At 42.9% G+C, this 14,248-nt stretch overlaps 1 protein-coding gene across 1 annotated transcript in view; it reads left to right on the forward strand.

Moving 5' to 3' along the window:
• Positions 1-12,184, forward strand: part of CSTF3 (cleavage stimulation factor subunit 3) — a 47,489-nt gene extending 35,305 nt beyond the window's left edge. The window contains exons 9-21 of the mRNA XM_005530254.3: positions 1,090-1,167; positions 1,345-1,507; positions 2,009-2,118; positions 2,508-2,624; positions 3,755-3,829; positions 4,978-5,121; positions 5,231-5,333; positions 6,748-6,817; positions 8,009-8,204; positions 9,716-9,869; positions 10,255-10,349; positions 10,483-10,543; positions 11,475-12,184. Coding sequence (XP_005530311.1) covers positions 1,090-1,167; positions 1,345-1,507; positions 2,009-2,118; positions 2,508-2,624; positions 3,755-3,829; positions 4,978-5,121; positions 5,231-5,333; positions 6,748-6,817; positions 8,009-8,204; positions 9,716-9,869; positions 10,255-10,349; positions 10,483-10,543; positions 11,475-11,677 — 1,569 coding nt within the window. The 3' untranslated portion in view covers positions 11,678-12,184. The remainder of the gene's footprint in view (positions 1-1,089; positions 1,168-1,344; positions 1,508-2,008; positions 2,119-2,507; positions 2,625-3,754; positions 3,830-4,977; positions 5,122-5,230; positions 5,334-6,747; positions 6,818-8,008; positions 8,205-9,715; positions 9,870-10,254; positions 10,350-10,482; positions 10,544-11,474) is intronic.
• The last annotated feature ends 2,064 nt before the right edge of the window (positions 12,185-14,248 follow it).

The following is a 14,248-nucleotide window of genomic DNA, read 5'->3' on the forward strand; positions in this document are numbered from 1 at the left end:
GTTAATGGCCATTCACTGTAATTCCAGCTTTCCTTGAGCTCAGCTGTAGCCACCAGGTAACAATACCAGCCTGTCAGTCACCAGTCTTTAATTAACTGAACGGTCAAAAGTGGTAGAGCTCTTAGGGAGACGTGTCTCAGTGACAAAGTGACAGTCTGGCTCACAGCCCTGCATAGCTGCTGAGCTGGGAGTGCATCCCAGGAGAGTCCTGCACCCTCAGCCTGGTCCTGGGTTAACTGGGGCATTGCTGGTTTGTGTGTGCCACATGGCCCAGTTTGCTATCCCAGACAGTGCCTTTGCTTCTGTAGTGAAGGCAAAGCTTCCTTTGCTTCCCAGCTCGGGTGCCTCTTTGGACTCAGACTGAAATCTGTGCACATCTTCTGCAAAATCTTGGCATCCACGCCAGCAAAGCCCACCCACACACAGGTATCAGCCAAAGGGTGGCTGCTTTTCCTGCCTAAGAGCAGTTCTTGGAGGTTTTGTTCTTGCCCTGTGCCCAGGGCCTGGCTGCTCCCACCCCTGCTGCTCTTGCAGAGCCCTCTGCCCACGTGTGCAGTCCTGGAGGGGTGTCACACAGTGCTGGCACCTCTCAGGTCCCAGCTGAGAAAGGCACGCCTGTGGCAGGGTGTGTGTTGTGTAGAATAAGAGCTGTCAGTTCAGGAACAGAGGAGAGGGCAGAGCTTTGAGCCTGGAGGTCAATCTCTGGTACTCCTTGTACAAGAAAAGCAAATTGCTCATGTGCTCTCAGACAGGCAGCTGTCACTGACCATCATTTAAGAGCAAAATTGTGAATCACGAATACATTTCACCCACAGCAGTTCATGTGAAGTTCACTGTGTTTTTGAAAGTGATTAAAAATAAGCTGAGGTGCTTCAGGTCACTTGAATTTTAGTAGTGAGTTTATCCTCTGATAGAAGTTCTTCCCCATGTATTTATTAGGTGAAATAAATATCTTGAGATTGGTATTTTAAAATAACTTTGTCCTTGATCACTTTTGCATCCCCTTCCAAGCTCTTCCCTGTGAAAAATTAGATTCAGTGTCCAAAGTGAAATTGCACATTCCCAATTCCTTCTTTCACCCTTCTCCAGGGCATCAATATTCACTTAGCCAAGAAGATGATCGAGGACAGGAGTAGAGATTATATGAATGCACGACGTGTGGCAAAGGTACAACCTTCTGTTGACTTTTCTTTGTTCTATTTAATTCTACAGACCACCACTAAACTTGGTTCTTACTTCAAATGAAAGTGTGTCAGACTAATATTAAAATATTTCCATTAGTTTTAGACAGCATAACCTAAAGTTCAGTGTGTTTAAATCTGTTCTTCATTGCTTCTGTTTCAGGAGTACGAGACAGTGATGAAGGGCCTGGACCGCAACGCTCCCTCTGTCCCCCCACAAAACACTCCCCAAGAGGCTCAGCAGGTGGACATGTGGAAGAAATACATCCAGTGGGAAAAGAGCAACCCTCTACGAACAGAAGATCAAACTCTCATAACCAAAAGAGGTAATTAGGTGTCGTGCTAGGGCATAGAGAATTGGATTTCTCGGCTCCGGCATAAGTCATGACGTGATTTGGTGTTCAGGGATCGTGCTGGAGTAGAAGTTGATAGAGTTTCTTGAATTGTGTGGGTGCTTTTTTACAAAAAAAAAATCTAGAGTTTGCTAAAGCCAAGCTGAAAGTAATAAATGGATTTTGGGAGGCAGTGCTATAATTGTGTGTCCCTGAACCTCCAGTGCAGGTCAGGAAACAGTAGATTGCAGGTTGATTTTATGGCTGATTTTGAGTGAGCTGTGCTTGTTCCTCTGTGGCCATGGTGGGTTTTAGCTGCTGCTTATGGTTCACAAAGTTCCTGGCAATATAAAAGAACTGCAGCAGTGGTCATTGTATTCAAAGCCAATTAGTGCTGATGGCATCTGATTTATTTGATGAATTTTGTGTTCCATACTTGGGTTGTACAATGGTGGTACCTTTTCCAAAGAGCGTTTCTGGCGTGTTTTCCCACAGTGATGTTTGCCTATGAGCAGTGTCTCCTGGTGCTGGGCCATCACCCAGACATCTGGTATGAAGCAGCTCAGTACCTCGAGCAGTCCAGCAAGCTGCTGGCTGAGAAAGGGGTAAGCAGCTTGCCACTGGCTTTCTCTTATTTCTTTGTTTTGATGTGATGTATTGTCAGTTTTTCCTCTGAATCAAGGAGGGGGGGGGGTGTGAAAAATGGTTGTGACATGTTCTTAAAATTTTCAAATTAAAAATTTTAAGAAATAAAAATGACTGCATTTTAAATAAGAATCATGAAAAATTGTTTCAATCTTGGCCAGTTTTAGGCTTGGGGGATCTTTTGGGCTTGATTTTTTGATTCCTTAAGTACTGGGGAGATGATTGTCTCTTTGTTGGAGCACTGAATGGAAATTCACTGGGGCTTGTCACACCCAGAATATATTCCATAAATTTGCCTTCATTGTCACAGATGCTGAACAATTACATTATTATACTTATTTTATAACAGGACATGAACAATGCTAAACTTTTCAGTGATGAGGCTGCTAATATTTATGAAAGAGCGATCAGCACTTTATTAAAGAAGAATATGCTTCTTTATTTTGCATATGCAGATTATGAAGAGGTGAGCAAAAATAGTGATGTACTGACATTAAAATCCAAACACATCTCCTGTTAATAATGCCATTTATTTGAAACATCCTGAGTACACAGAATTCTTTAGAATTAATTACTGATTCTTCTAGCCTTATTCTCATTCAGTGTTTCTGAGATGGAGCTGACAAAATGGAGAGGAAAAGCCCATAGTAGGAGCTACAAAAGTCCTGAAAATCTATTGTCTTTCCATTTCAATATTGACTGTATTTCTGAAACTATCATAAGGGTGCAAATGCTTGCAAATTTCCATTTCTCACAGCATCAGCATCACTTTAAAATTGGCATAGAGGGCACCTTTCCTGTCTGCTTCCTGGGGGGGTTGGTATTTATGTTGGCATGGCTGTGATAGAAGATGGGAGCCACCTTTGCTGCAGCTCTCTGGAGAAATCTCTTTTCCCCAGGCCACCACCTTGCTGCACAGCCTCCACAAGCAGCAGTGCCCCAGTGGTGTTTATTCCACCAGGAATAAAGGCTGTTTCCCACTGGTCAGATGAGGACTGTGGAGTCCTCTGAGGGCTGTAGTTTGCCCACTTAATTTTATCATGAAAGAATCTTTGCAGGAAGAACTTCAGGACAAGAGGGGTGGAAAAAGGCTTTGCCTTTAAAAGAAAAGTCCTTCCTTAGTTTTCAGTGCAGCCTCTTGTGTGCTGTGTCCTGGTTTTGCAAGGCTGCACAGTTCAGCCTGGAGGGCTGCTGCTGGCAGGGAGCAGAGTGCACTGTTGGAAATGTGTAGGTTGGAGAGTTAAGAAGGTCCTTTTCCTACCTATCTGCACATTACTTTTACATGGAGGTAAAGGATACAGTCTTTTTATGCCAAACACCCCCAGTGGCAGTTCTGCTGCAGTGTTACTACGTTAGAAAAAGACTTCAGAGACTCCTGAAAAGTGCATAGGTAACCATTAGTGGGAAATGAATGTGGGAAGTAAAAAATGTCTGCACAAGATAGAATATCTGAGTAAAGGGACTGACATATGCAGTGTTCAGCCAGGGAAAAACAGAAACAGGAAAATTCTAGTTTTGTCTCCAGCTTGAGTTTTGCATTCTGGGAGATGATCTGGAAAGGAATTACTGAGCAGTTCTGTGTTTGCTTTCACCCAGAGCCGGATGAAGTATGAGAAAGTGCACAGCATCTACAACCGGCTCCTGGCTATCGAGGACATCGATCCCACGCTGGTAAGATCATCCTTAGTGTCTCCACATTCCTGTGGATTGTCACCAGTGCATGCACAGAATGAGCACATCCCCTGGGTCACAGGGTTGGTGGAGCAGGTGGAGTACTGAGATGGCAGAATTACAGTCTTTATTCCACTGAAATACCCTAAGTCCTGCACTTTCCTCCTCTGTCTTTTTTGCACAGTCTTTTCCAACAAGTAATGAAGATAAAAGATCTAAAATACTTCACAGCCATCCTGTGGCCATGTAGTTTGCAAATAAATCTGTAATGCACCATGTAGGTATCAGAGTTTTGCTGTACCTCTGCTGAAGTGACACAGTAAACACTGTCCAGGTGCCAGCTCTGGTAGTGCCAGAAGTAACCTGCCCTCAAGAAGTTATTTAGTTTATTATAAACAGACACAACAAAGCATGAGGAGGCAAAAGAAGGTGGGAAGTGTAACAACAGGTCAGTGTCAGAGGAGAGGTATCCTTTTACTGACACTTGCCATTCTTTAGAGACACATCCTAGTGCTTGTCAAAGGCACATTTTGTGGGAAACCATGTACCAGTTCTTCCTGCTTGAGGAATGCTGCTATTTGTGATCTAATTCAGAGTGAAGGGAAGTTGAATCCCAAAGAAATGCAAATCACAAATTGGCTGCTGAATTAAGTAGTGCATTCATTATTTCCTTGATCAGGTATAAATGCTTGCAGGCAGGATGATTTGTATCTTGGATTGCATAATGTACAGTAAAATGCTTCATCAGGCCTTTTGGCTGTTCCTTGGCTTTATTGACATCATAACTTTATTGGAAAGTTACCATTTTTACAACAAGCCTTGAGTTCTCTGAAGGCACCAGCTTCTGTAAATTACATTCATCTCCTTACCTCCCCTTCCTTGAAAAATCTGTGTATTAACTGCTGTCTTTTCATTGGACCAGTCTTAGGTGTATTCCATTCTTTAATTAAAATAAAAAAATCTATAAAAAGGTTTGCCTTTGTATTTAAAGCAAAACAACGCAGGGGCTCACGACAGCCTTGTTTCTATTACAATTCATTTGCTCTATTTTATGAGTCAAGATTATCTCAGACGTAGTAAAAAACTGAATGATATCCTGGTATTCTTCATTAGCACTGATGCTATTTAAATATTAATGTGCACCTTAGGTTTATATCCAGTACATGAAATTTGCAAGGCGAGCAGAAGGCATTAAATCCGGAAGGACGATATTTAAGAAAGCCAGAGAGGATGCCCGGACCCGCCACCATGTCTATGTTACTGCAGCTTTAATGGAGTATTATTGTAGTAAGGTAATCACAGGTGCTCACCCTGATCCCAAAAAAGTGTCAGGAGGGTGCACAGCTCACTGAAGTTAATAACTTTTTTTTTTTTTTTTTTTTTTTTCCCCAATGTTTGCAGGATAAGTCTGTGGCCTTTAAGATTTTTGAGCTAGGGCTGAAAAAATATGGGGACATTCCAGAATATGTACTGGCATATATCGACTACCTTTCCCACCTTAATGGTAAGCTTTAAGCTTTGAGAGGTCTAATGAAGCATTACTCTGTGAGTTTAGGTCCAGGCTAAGTTCTTGGTATTTAAATTCTTCTTGAAGAGCAATGAAACCTCTTCACGGAGCTCAGCAGTTAATCTGAACACAAACCCTGCTGCTCTGTCCGTACCAAAGCTCCAGAGGTACAGTGACATTAAATCTTGATTCTGCTGAAGGGAGGAGAGTGAACTTTCCAAATTGTAATTCACTGGCAGTGCAGGAGTTTTACAGCATCTGCTGTGAGCAGTGGGAAGTACACTGAGGAACCTAAATCCTGAGGAAAGAGATCTAAAGGAGTTTACAATCAGAAAGAGAGGAGTGAGGGATTAGCTGGTCCTGACTGGAATGAATTTAAACTCCTTCTCCCCAAGTAGATGAGATGACCAAGACATAAAATCAATGCTGGGCATATCAGTCATGCTTGGAAGGTGCTGGGGAGCTGCAATGGGAAGAAAAGGGCACAGGGGCTGGGGAGACCCGGGCAGGAGGTGGAGGTGGTGGTGGAAGGGCTCTGGGAGGGATTCCCTGAGGCAGGGGCTGAATGGCCTTCTTAAAAAGGAAACCCAAGCTGCTGTGTGGGTCCTGCAGCACCAGACACCATTCATCTCAGTACCTGAGTTTTTCAGGCACTGGGAGTTTAAAGATTTTGAGGTTTTTTTCTGCTGTGAGCTGTAAAGTGAAAGATTTTATCCAAGTTAAAGTATATTTAATTTTGCACTAAGTTATTGTGGGTCTACATGAATATTAACAATACCTTTCTGTAGGTTGCCAGGAGAAAAAATAATCTTAAAACTCACTATTTTATTGCTCTATTTTAATAACCCAGCAGAACTCCTGAAACCCAGGAGAACTGATCTCTGAACTGCAAGAGGCGCTGCAATGCACAGGGCAGGAGTTGGCAGTTCGAGGAGCAAACCCACCAACCTCTCCATCCCCTCAACTGGCAATGTGCAAAGACTTCTGAGGACTATACAAGCATATTAATATTGCCCTGATTTAAAAGGGAAATAATGAATTGAAAGGCCAAATTTAAATTCACCAACATATGCTATTGCGATAAGGAAAATGAATAAAACCCCCAGAAATCCTGAAGAGATGCCAAGCAATAGCTGTGCTGTTATGAAAGAATTTATAAAAGAACCTCTATTAGGATCAGTTTGTCACTATCAATAAAAACAGACTTCCAAAGAACAAATTCACATTGGAATTTAATATCAGTAAAGTTTTATGTAGGCACTCAGATCTCTTTTATATCTTCTGATATTCAAATCCATGAAAGTCAGCCTTATGCTTAATTCAGTGTACACATCTCTTTGAATGGACATCTTTTAACTTGTTTTTAATATATTTTACTCAGTGTGATTTTTTTTTTCTTTCTATTTTAAAGAGGACAACAATACAAGAGTTTTGTTTGAACGTGTTTTAACTTCAGGGAGCCTTCCACCTGAGAAATCTGGGTATGTCTGCAAAAGCAGTTTCACTGCACTGGAAAATATACATAACCCCTTTCAACCCTAAAGATCCTAAAGAATCCCTAACCCCAAAGAAATTAGAAATATGAAGAGCAGGACAAAATTAGGTACAGATGTTCCTTCCCCTCTTTATGCTGTCCAAAATAGCAACAACTGTGACAGATTTGGGAAAGTCCCTATTCCACTTCCAGTGAAATTCATGAATTTATTGACTTTAAAACCTCATTGATGCAGGGTTGTTGAGGACAGAGTGCAAAATCCTCCTGTACAGTGAGGATTCAGTGGTCTCAGCTGAGGAGGTGAGTCAGGAATTTGTTGAGGAGGGTGCTGAGCATCTCCCACCCATGAAAATAAAATAGGGAAAGAACCAGAAAGGACTTGGATTTACTGGTCACTGCCATATTTTCATTGCTACTTTTTATGTTTCTTTCTCAAGAAAATGCTCACCAAAGCCTTGCAGTCTGAGGGTTCACTTCACCATTATTATTCTGGTAGACAAAAGTATCAAAACTAAGAAATCAAATATGGCACTGCTGAGCACATTCCTTCTGCACTTTAGTTCTGATCTTTTGTGAGAAATACTTTTATGCCCAATTTAAAAGTGAGAAAACACAAGAACTTAAAAGCTGAACCTTCTTCAAAGGTGAACTCCAAAGCTAAAATGGAAGATGAATCAAGTCCAGAAATATGGTCAGATGTTGCTTAAGTTATATATGAGATTTTCCATGGAGAAATCCGCAGTAACTATTTAATTATAATTCAGAATTATAAAATTCTGAAGCGCTGCCTGTTGTGTTCTTGCCAGCTAAAATGTGCTGGTCTGTGCAGAGGAACTAGATCATAATGCATGGTAAAAAGTCCTTCCCATATCAGCATCAGAGTGAAGCTCTGTGTACAGGATGAGCAGAGAGTTTGATAAACACTCACCTTAAGTGCTGAAGTCTTGGACAGCAGAAATTCTTTCTTTCTTTCTGTAAAAAATTCATTTGCAGTCCAGCAGACTGAAAGCTCTTACAGAAATATAGAAGGCACTGGGAGGGTAATGCCTGTATTAGATGCACCTAAAGTAAATAACAGAAATGGCCTCCTTTGGGTCTGTCCTCTCGTTTGTTTTTAATTGGGTTATGCTCAGTAATCCTTCCTTCAGTAACTCTCAGTGTTCCTGTTCTGTTCTAGGGAAATCTGGGCTCGGTTTTTAGCCTTTGAAAGTAACATTGGGGATCTGGCCAGCATCCTGAAAGTGGAAAAACGGAGGTTTACAGCGTTCAAGGAAGAATATGAGGGCAAAGAAACAGCTCTGCTGGTGGACAGGTACAAGTTCATGGATCTGTACCCGTGCTCTACCAGCGAGCTGAAGGCCCTTGGTTATAAGGTGAGTGGGTAAGAGCACTTCAGTGCACTGCTGTTCTTTTCAGTCCTAGGAATCTTGAGCAATTCCTTGTTTAGGACTTGCCTTACATCCCTTCCCCTTGCTGGCAAAGCAGGTAAAACAAGCCTCTTCCTCCTCCTCCTCCTCCTCCTCTTCCTGGTCTCATTGGGGAGCAAAGTGCCAGGGGGCAAGGGCAGAAAGGAGCAAGGACCATCAGTAACAGCTGCAACTTTGGGTGTTCCTGGTTACCTCTCATCTTCCCATGAAGAGGTCGATGTCTTAATGCCATCACCATGCAGCTACAGGCCTCCACTTCACACCTGAGCTCCTTCAAAAACCAGAATTCTTTGGGAAATTTGTAGGATCAGGTCATCTGGATGAAATATGGCTGTCTGTCCTTCTGCTCTGAGCTGGCAAAGCTCCCCTGACTTCGCTGGGAACTGCATCAAACCCCACATGCTGCAGTCCCAGTGTTTGCTGTGAGTGGCTGAGGAAAGCTCGACAGGGATCAGTGGCTGCCTCTTTTTTCAGTTGTTTCTTAGGGCTAAAGTGCTTTGGGGCTGCCATGTGGAGTTCAAAGTCTAGGCCAGACCCCTGTATCTGGTGGTCTCCTGTTCTTTTTCTAACCCACATGCATTTTTACCATTTCTGTCATTTAATGCTTTGGGGAATAGTTAGAACAGAACAGGATGTTGGTTTATATTTTTTTAAGGCTGCCAGAGAAGCAGAAACAGCTGATTACCATTTGCATGGACAGGAAGATGGCTCTCAATCCATGCTTCTAAAACAGTGCCTCAGCTTCCACTAATTTCTTACATAGTAAAATTAATTTATGAAAAATACAGATGCCATCAAAGTTAAGAAAGCAGCTGAATTGTTTGCCATCACAGAGCTGTAAAATAATCTGATTGGTGGAAATCAGATTCACATTGAGCCACTGAACACTTTCCTTTGAATGCAGTGGGGGCAATGTTATTTTGAAGTTAGATGTGAGCTTACAAACAAGTACATTTTGCTAAGTGCATGCAGGGCAGTGTGTACCTAAGATGGGGCAGCCCTGGGACTGATTCCTGCTGCTTGGAACATGCCAAAACATAATCCTGTTTGAACTGATGCTTTGCATGCCTGCTGACTGCCTTATGCTGTACTTCTTTTCCAGCTAAAGCAATCTAGGGAGTGAAATGAGGGGGAAATGATAGTTGTGAAGGCCTAGTGGTCTGCACCTGTTCACCTAAATCCTCTTAACCTAAAAAAAGGAGCCGCTTGAAAATGACAAACACGGTCCCATTCAGTAACAGAAACAAGTGTTTCCATGCCCAGCTGGGACGCTGTAGGATTAAAATGTTAACTGAAACCATGCAAGTTTTGCCCAGATGGTCTTGTGAGAGGACATCTGAAATGATAATGAAGACAAAGTGAGAATAAGCGACTGGTGCAGAGCGAGGTTTTGTTCTGTAATTGAAGCAAGCAATGTGATCCTGCCAAGTTCAGCGCTCTCTAATTGGCTTTCACAGGATGTCTCCCGTGCCAAGCTAGCAGCAATAATTCCAGACCCTGTGGTTGCACCTTCCATCGTGCCTGTTCTCAAGGATGAAGTTGACAGGAAACCTGAATATCCCAAACCAGACACTCAGCAGATGATTCCATTTCAGCCAAGGCACTTAGCACGTAAGTCAGGCTTTGGGAGATGCTGTCTTTCACCTGTGGTGATTCAGGAACCTGGGGGTTCAGCCAGCCTAATCAGAGGCTTTCCTACTCCTCAGTCATCTAAAGCTGTACTTAACTCTTAGGCTGTCATTTCACTGGGTTGCTAAAGGCATGTGTGCTTTAATTAATGCCAAGGTCACATGGAAATAAGTACAAGGAGTTTGGGGTCTGGTAAATGGTAATAATCTGTTACACTGCTCACGGAGCAGATCTGAGTGAACAACGTGGAATTAGTAGAGGCAAAGGGGACAGGGTACCAATTACTTGTATCAAATAACAATGCAGTGCAAAAGCAGCTCTGGTCCAGCTGTCTTGCACTGGCTTCACCCAGCTTTTCTTCCCACAGCTCCAGGTTTACATCCTGTCCCGGGTGGGGTATTTCCTGTTCCACCAGCAGCTGTAGTTCTCATGAAGCTCCTGCCACCTCCTATTTGTTTTCAGGTTTGTTTTAAAGAACTCTGAACTTTTCTGAAAGCTGTGGAAGACATTCTGTGATGACAGAATCACAGTGCTTATCACTGTATTGAAAATAACCTTCTAAACTCTTTTTTTTTCCCCTTTGGTACCAAATCAGGGTCCCTTTGTTCAAGTGGATGAGCTCATGGAGATATTCAGAAGATGCAAACTGCCAGACAGTAAGTTACTTGTCTTCTCTGGAGGCTGTGCTAGTGCTGCGTAAGACTTGGGTTTACATATGGATATTGCTGTCTAAAACCCAGACCTCATTTACAGATTCTAATTAGTGTTTAAGAGCAGAGGAGATTGGGCAGGAATCTGCATAGAGACGTTTGCACATTTACCTGGAGGGAGGTAACAAAAAGTCAAAAAACTTCAATTCACCAGCTGCCCTTTTAATATGTTGGTATCAATTGAAAGAAAGAAATGAAAATTTTGAAAATACCCTTTAAAGGCAGCATTTCCAGCAGCATTGCAGCTGTAAGATGAAAACACAAATTTGCAGCATGGTGAGGTCATTGGTGGAGATAACTCAGTGCTGCAGTTCCTGGGCACAAGCTGCAGGCAGGGCTTTCTGAGCTCCTGCAAAGAAGAGAAGCAGAGTTCTGGAACAGAGAAACAGCACAGATCCTACAGCAGATGATAATATGCTCCTCTTCACCCCCCCTTGTTAGTTTAAGGAAAAAAATGATCGTAAAGAAATGTAGAATTTAGTTTCTTGGAGTGAAACTAAAATATCTATTTAAATTACACAGGGTATTTTTGAGGCTTCCTCTGTTGAGAAGCAGAAACTGACTTGCTCTGCAGCCTTTCTGGTGAATCATGAACTAGTTACCCTGATTCCCAAAAGGCCTTCCTGTTTCACTGAAGCTCACAAATGACCTCGATTCCTGCGTAAAGGGCTCGAGCTGGAGCAGCAGCATTTCCTTTATAATTGGTGTTGACCACAGCTCAGCTTCAGACAGGCCTAGTATTTGTAGAACAGGACAGGAAAAGTGTCCTAAGTTGCAGAAGTGTCCCTGAGGTGTCTCTGGGTGTCCCTGCTGGGGTGCTGATGGCTGGGCAGGGCTCTGAGTTGCACACACTGAGTGGTTCTGTCTCTTCCCGAAGCTGTTGACGAAGCTGTACGGATAATCACGGGCGGCCTGCCTGAAATAGCTGTGGAAGGCAATGGACCTGTGGAAAACAACACCATTATCAACAAGGCTGTGAAGAGATCACATGAGGACTCTGATGACGATGAGGAGAAAGGATCTGTAGTTCCCCCTGTACATGACATTTACAGAGCACGACAGCAAAAGAGAATCCGGTGAAACAAGTTTGGAGTTCTGCTGTGACAGACAAAGACTTGCATTGAATCAGTCTCTTAAAAGTCAAGCATTTAAAAGGGACAGCTGCAAACAAAAAAAATCCTTGAAAATGGTTTTGTTACTGTGGTGCCTCTTCTCCCATATGGTTCTTGATCCGAAAACAGCCCGAACAACCTTAGAATGTGCTCTGAACAAAACTCGGTTTTCAAAACCAAAAGTGCAAAATGTCAAAACTGTATTTTGTTCTTCAAGGGTGTACACATCTACCACTTGAACTCTTGTGGGTTTTCAACAGTTTTATTTTAAAAACTGGATGGCTTATACTTGTGAAGCATTTTTAATTCAAATTTTTCTGGAAAACAGTTGTTCTCAGTTTGTTCATGTAGTGTCCTGCCTTATTGTTCGTTTTTATTTATGGCAGAATGTAAGGAATCTGTTTTGTAGTTGAAAATTGAAAAAAAAAAAACAATAACAAAACACCATTCCTTTAAAATAAAAGGATATCCATAACATCATGCCTCATTCTGATTTTATTCAAACACAACAAGGTACTTCTTAAATATTACTCAGCCACTTCAAAAGCAATGCTAATTATACCGTCACAGGAAATTGATCAGAGCATACATATTGGAATGAGCTTGGTTTCCATTTTCTAGAGGATACAGCACACTTTGGCTTGTAATTCCAGGACTGTTTGAAGACAGCATCATGAGACTAACTCAGTTCAGTGTGGGTAGTCCAGGAGCACTGGCTCACACAGCCTGGTCCTGGATACCTGCACTGGTCTTCCACGAAATGTACAAAGCTAAATGTTAATAATCAGCTACATCATTGCACTTGTTATCTTCAAACAAGCTAAAAAAAAACACTATATGAGCTTTCCAAGCAGTTTCTATGCGTACTTCAGCTTTTAACTTGGAACTGGCTGTTTGGAATTGCACTCTGATAAGATCCCTTGGACTACAGGACAGTCAGAGCCTGGGGCAAATGAAAGCCATTCCCAGCCCAGCCCAGCTGCCTCAGGCAGGGCTCCTCTCTGCCAGGGCAGGGGGTGAAGCAGCACCTGCACACAGAGATGGGGCTGGCCTTCGCCATCCTGGAGCATCCTCCTTGCTTTGCCACTCAATTGCATCTCCCTGTTTCTTTTAGAGAGGATGTAGAGTGTTTTGTCAAACACTGGTTAAAAAGAACAACCTGGGAGAACCATTACCATGCTTTGTGGGTATTTATTGCATTTCCTTTAGATCTTTCCTGTTGAAAGGCCCCCAGCACTTGTGCCAGGAACGTTTGTTCCTTCTGTGTGGGCCCTGGAGGTGAGAGGGGAGCCACAGGTGAGTACTGCACTCTGTTCCTTCATTCTAGGATATTTCTGCTACATGAAGGCTTAGGCTCAAAGCCCCCCTGAGAGGACAGGTGGGATTCCCTGTGTGGACCCTGCAAGCAATACAAGCACCATCCCTGCTGCCATGGCCTCATGGGCCCTGACTCCCAGCCCTGGGAGCAGCATCTCCTCAGCTGGAGCTTCAGCCACTGCTAAAGCAGTGCCCTGCACTCTGCCATCAGTCACACACCCATCAAGGGCTTTTCTAGGTCTCACCACGATGTTCCTCCCCCCACCCTCGAGATCGTGCTGTACCTCACCTACCGCTGTGCAGGCAGCACCATTGCCTCCAAAGGCAGCTCCTGGCACTGCTGAGAGATAAAGTAACAGCAGCCATTTCTAACTTGTGCAGCTCTCAGTTAAGAAAACTGAACCCAGCTTTGCCTTGGTGATCTATCTCCTTGGCTCCAGCAGTGATGGCTCTGGTAGCTCGTTCAGCACAGGCTGAGGGAGTTTGTGCAGCTGCAGAGCTTTAGGCTGTGTGGTGAGACAGAACCTGTTCTAATAGCAAAGCCCAACAAGCCCTGAAGATCTCTTTTAGATTTTAGAATCCTTTGCTGATCCAAACAATGAAATAGAACCTATTCAGAACCCTTTTCTCAGGCTAACCAACCTCATTCTTGAGTTCTCAAAGAAGCATTCAAAGACAGACATTCATTTTGCTGGCTGAGTACATTTGGCCAAGAGAAAAATCACTTGTCTGAGCTGATGAACTTTCACAGGGTTTTGCTGAGTTTTCCCCTTGGGGAAGGGGTTTGTAATGATTGAGAAAAGATTTGGTTTAGAGTTGCATAGGCTAATATAGAAAAAAAGGTCTTATTTCTTCCATCCCCCTCCAAACACAAAGTTGGTGCATCTTTATCCCCACTGACATTTAAAGGAAACTGGAAAGGGAAGCATCAACAGTGGATCATAATCAAGTGCTTCTACAAGTTCTGTTACTTTGGCTGATTCCTAAATTAACCTGCCTGTTGGCAATACAAGGGCCCCTTTATTTAATTTATTTCACATACCTTTTTGCTTGTTTTTTTTTTTAAAGACACCACATTCTGGTTTGGACAACCTCATTCTTGGGCCACTTACTGTGTGTAACTACAAACTTTGCTTTCATAAAGCCATCAAATATTGATTACTGTAATACACTGTTGTACTCAACCAGAGGAAAATTTCACTTACCTCCCAGCTGAGCCTGA

This window comes from Pseudopodoces humilis, chromosome 7 (genome assembly GCF_049639895.1).
Source record: "Pseudopodoces humilis isolate 2021_Gansu_Grassland_sample_001 chromosome 7, ASM4963989v1, whole genome shotgun sequence".
Lineage (NCBI taxonomy): Eukaryota > Metazoa > Chordata > Aves > Passeriformes > Paridae > Pseudopodoces > Pseudopodoces humilis.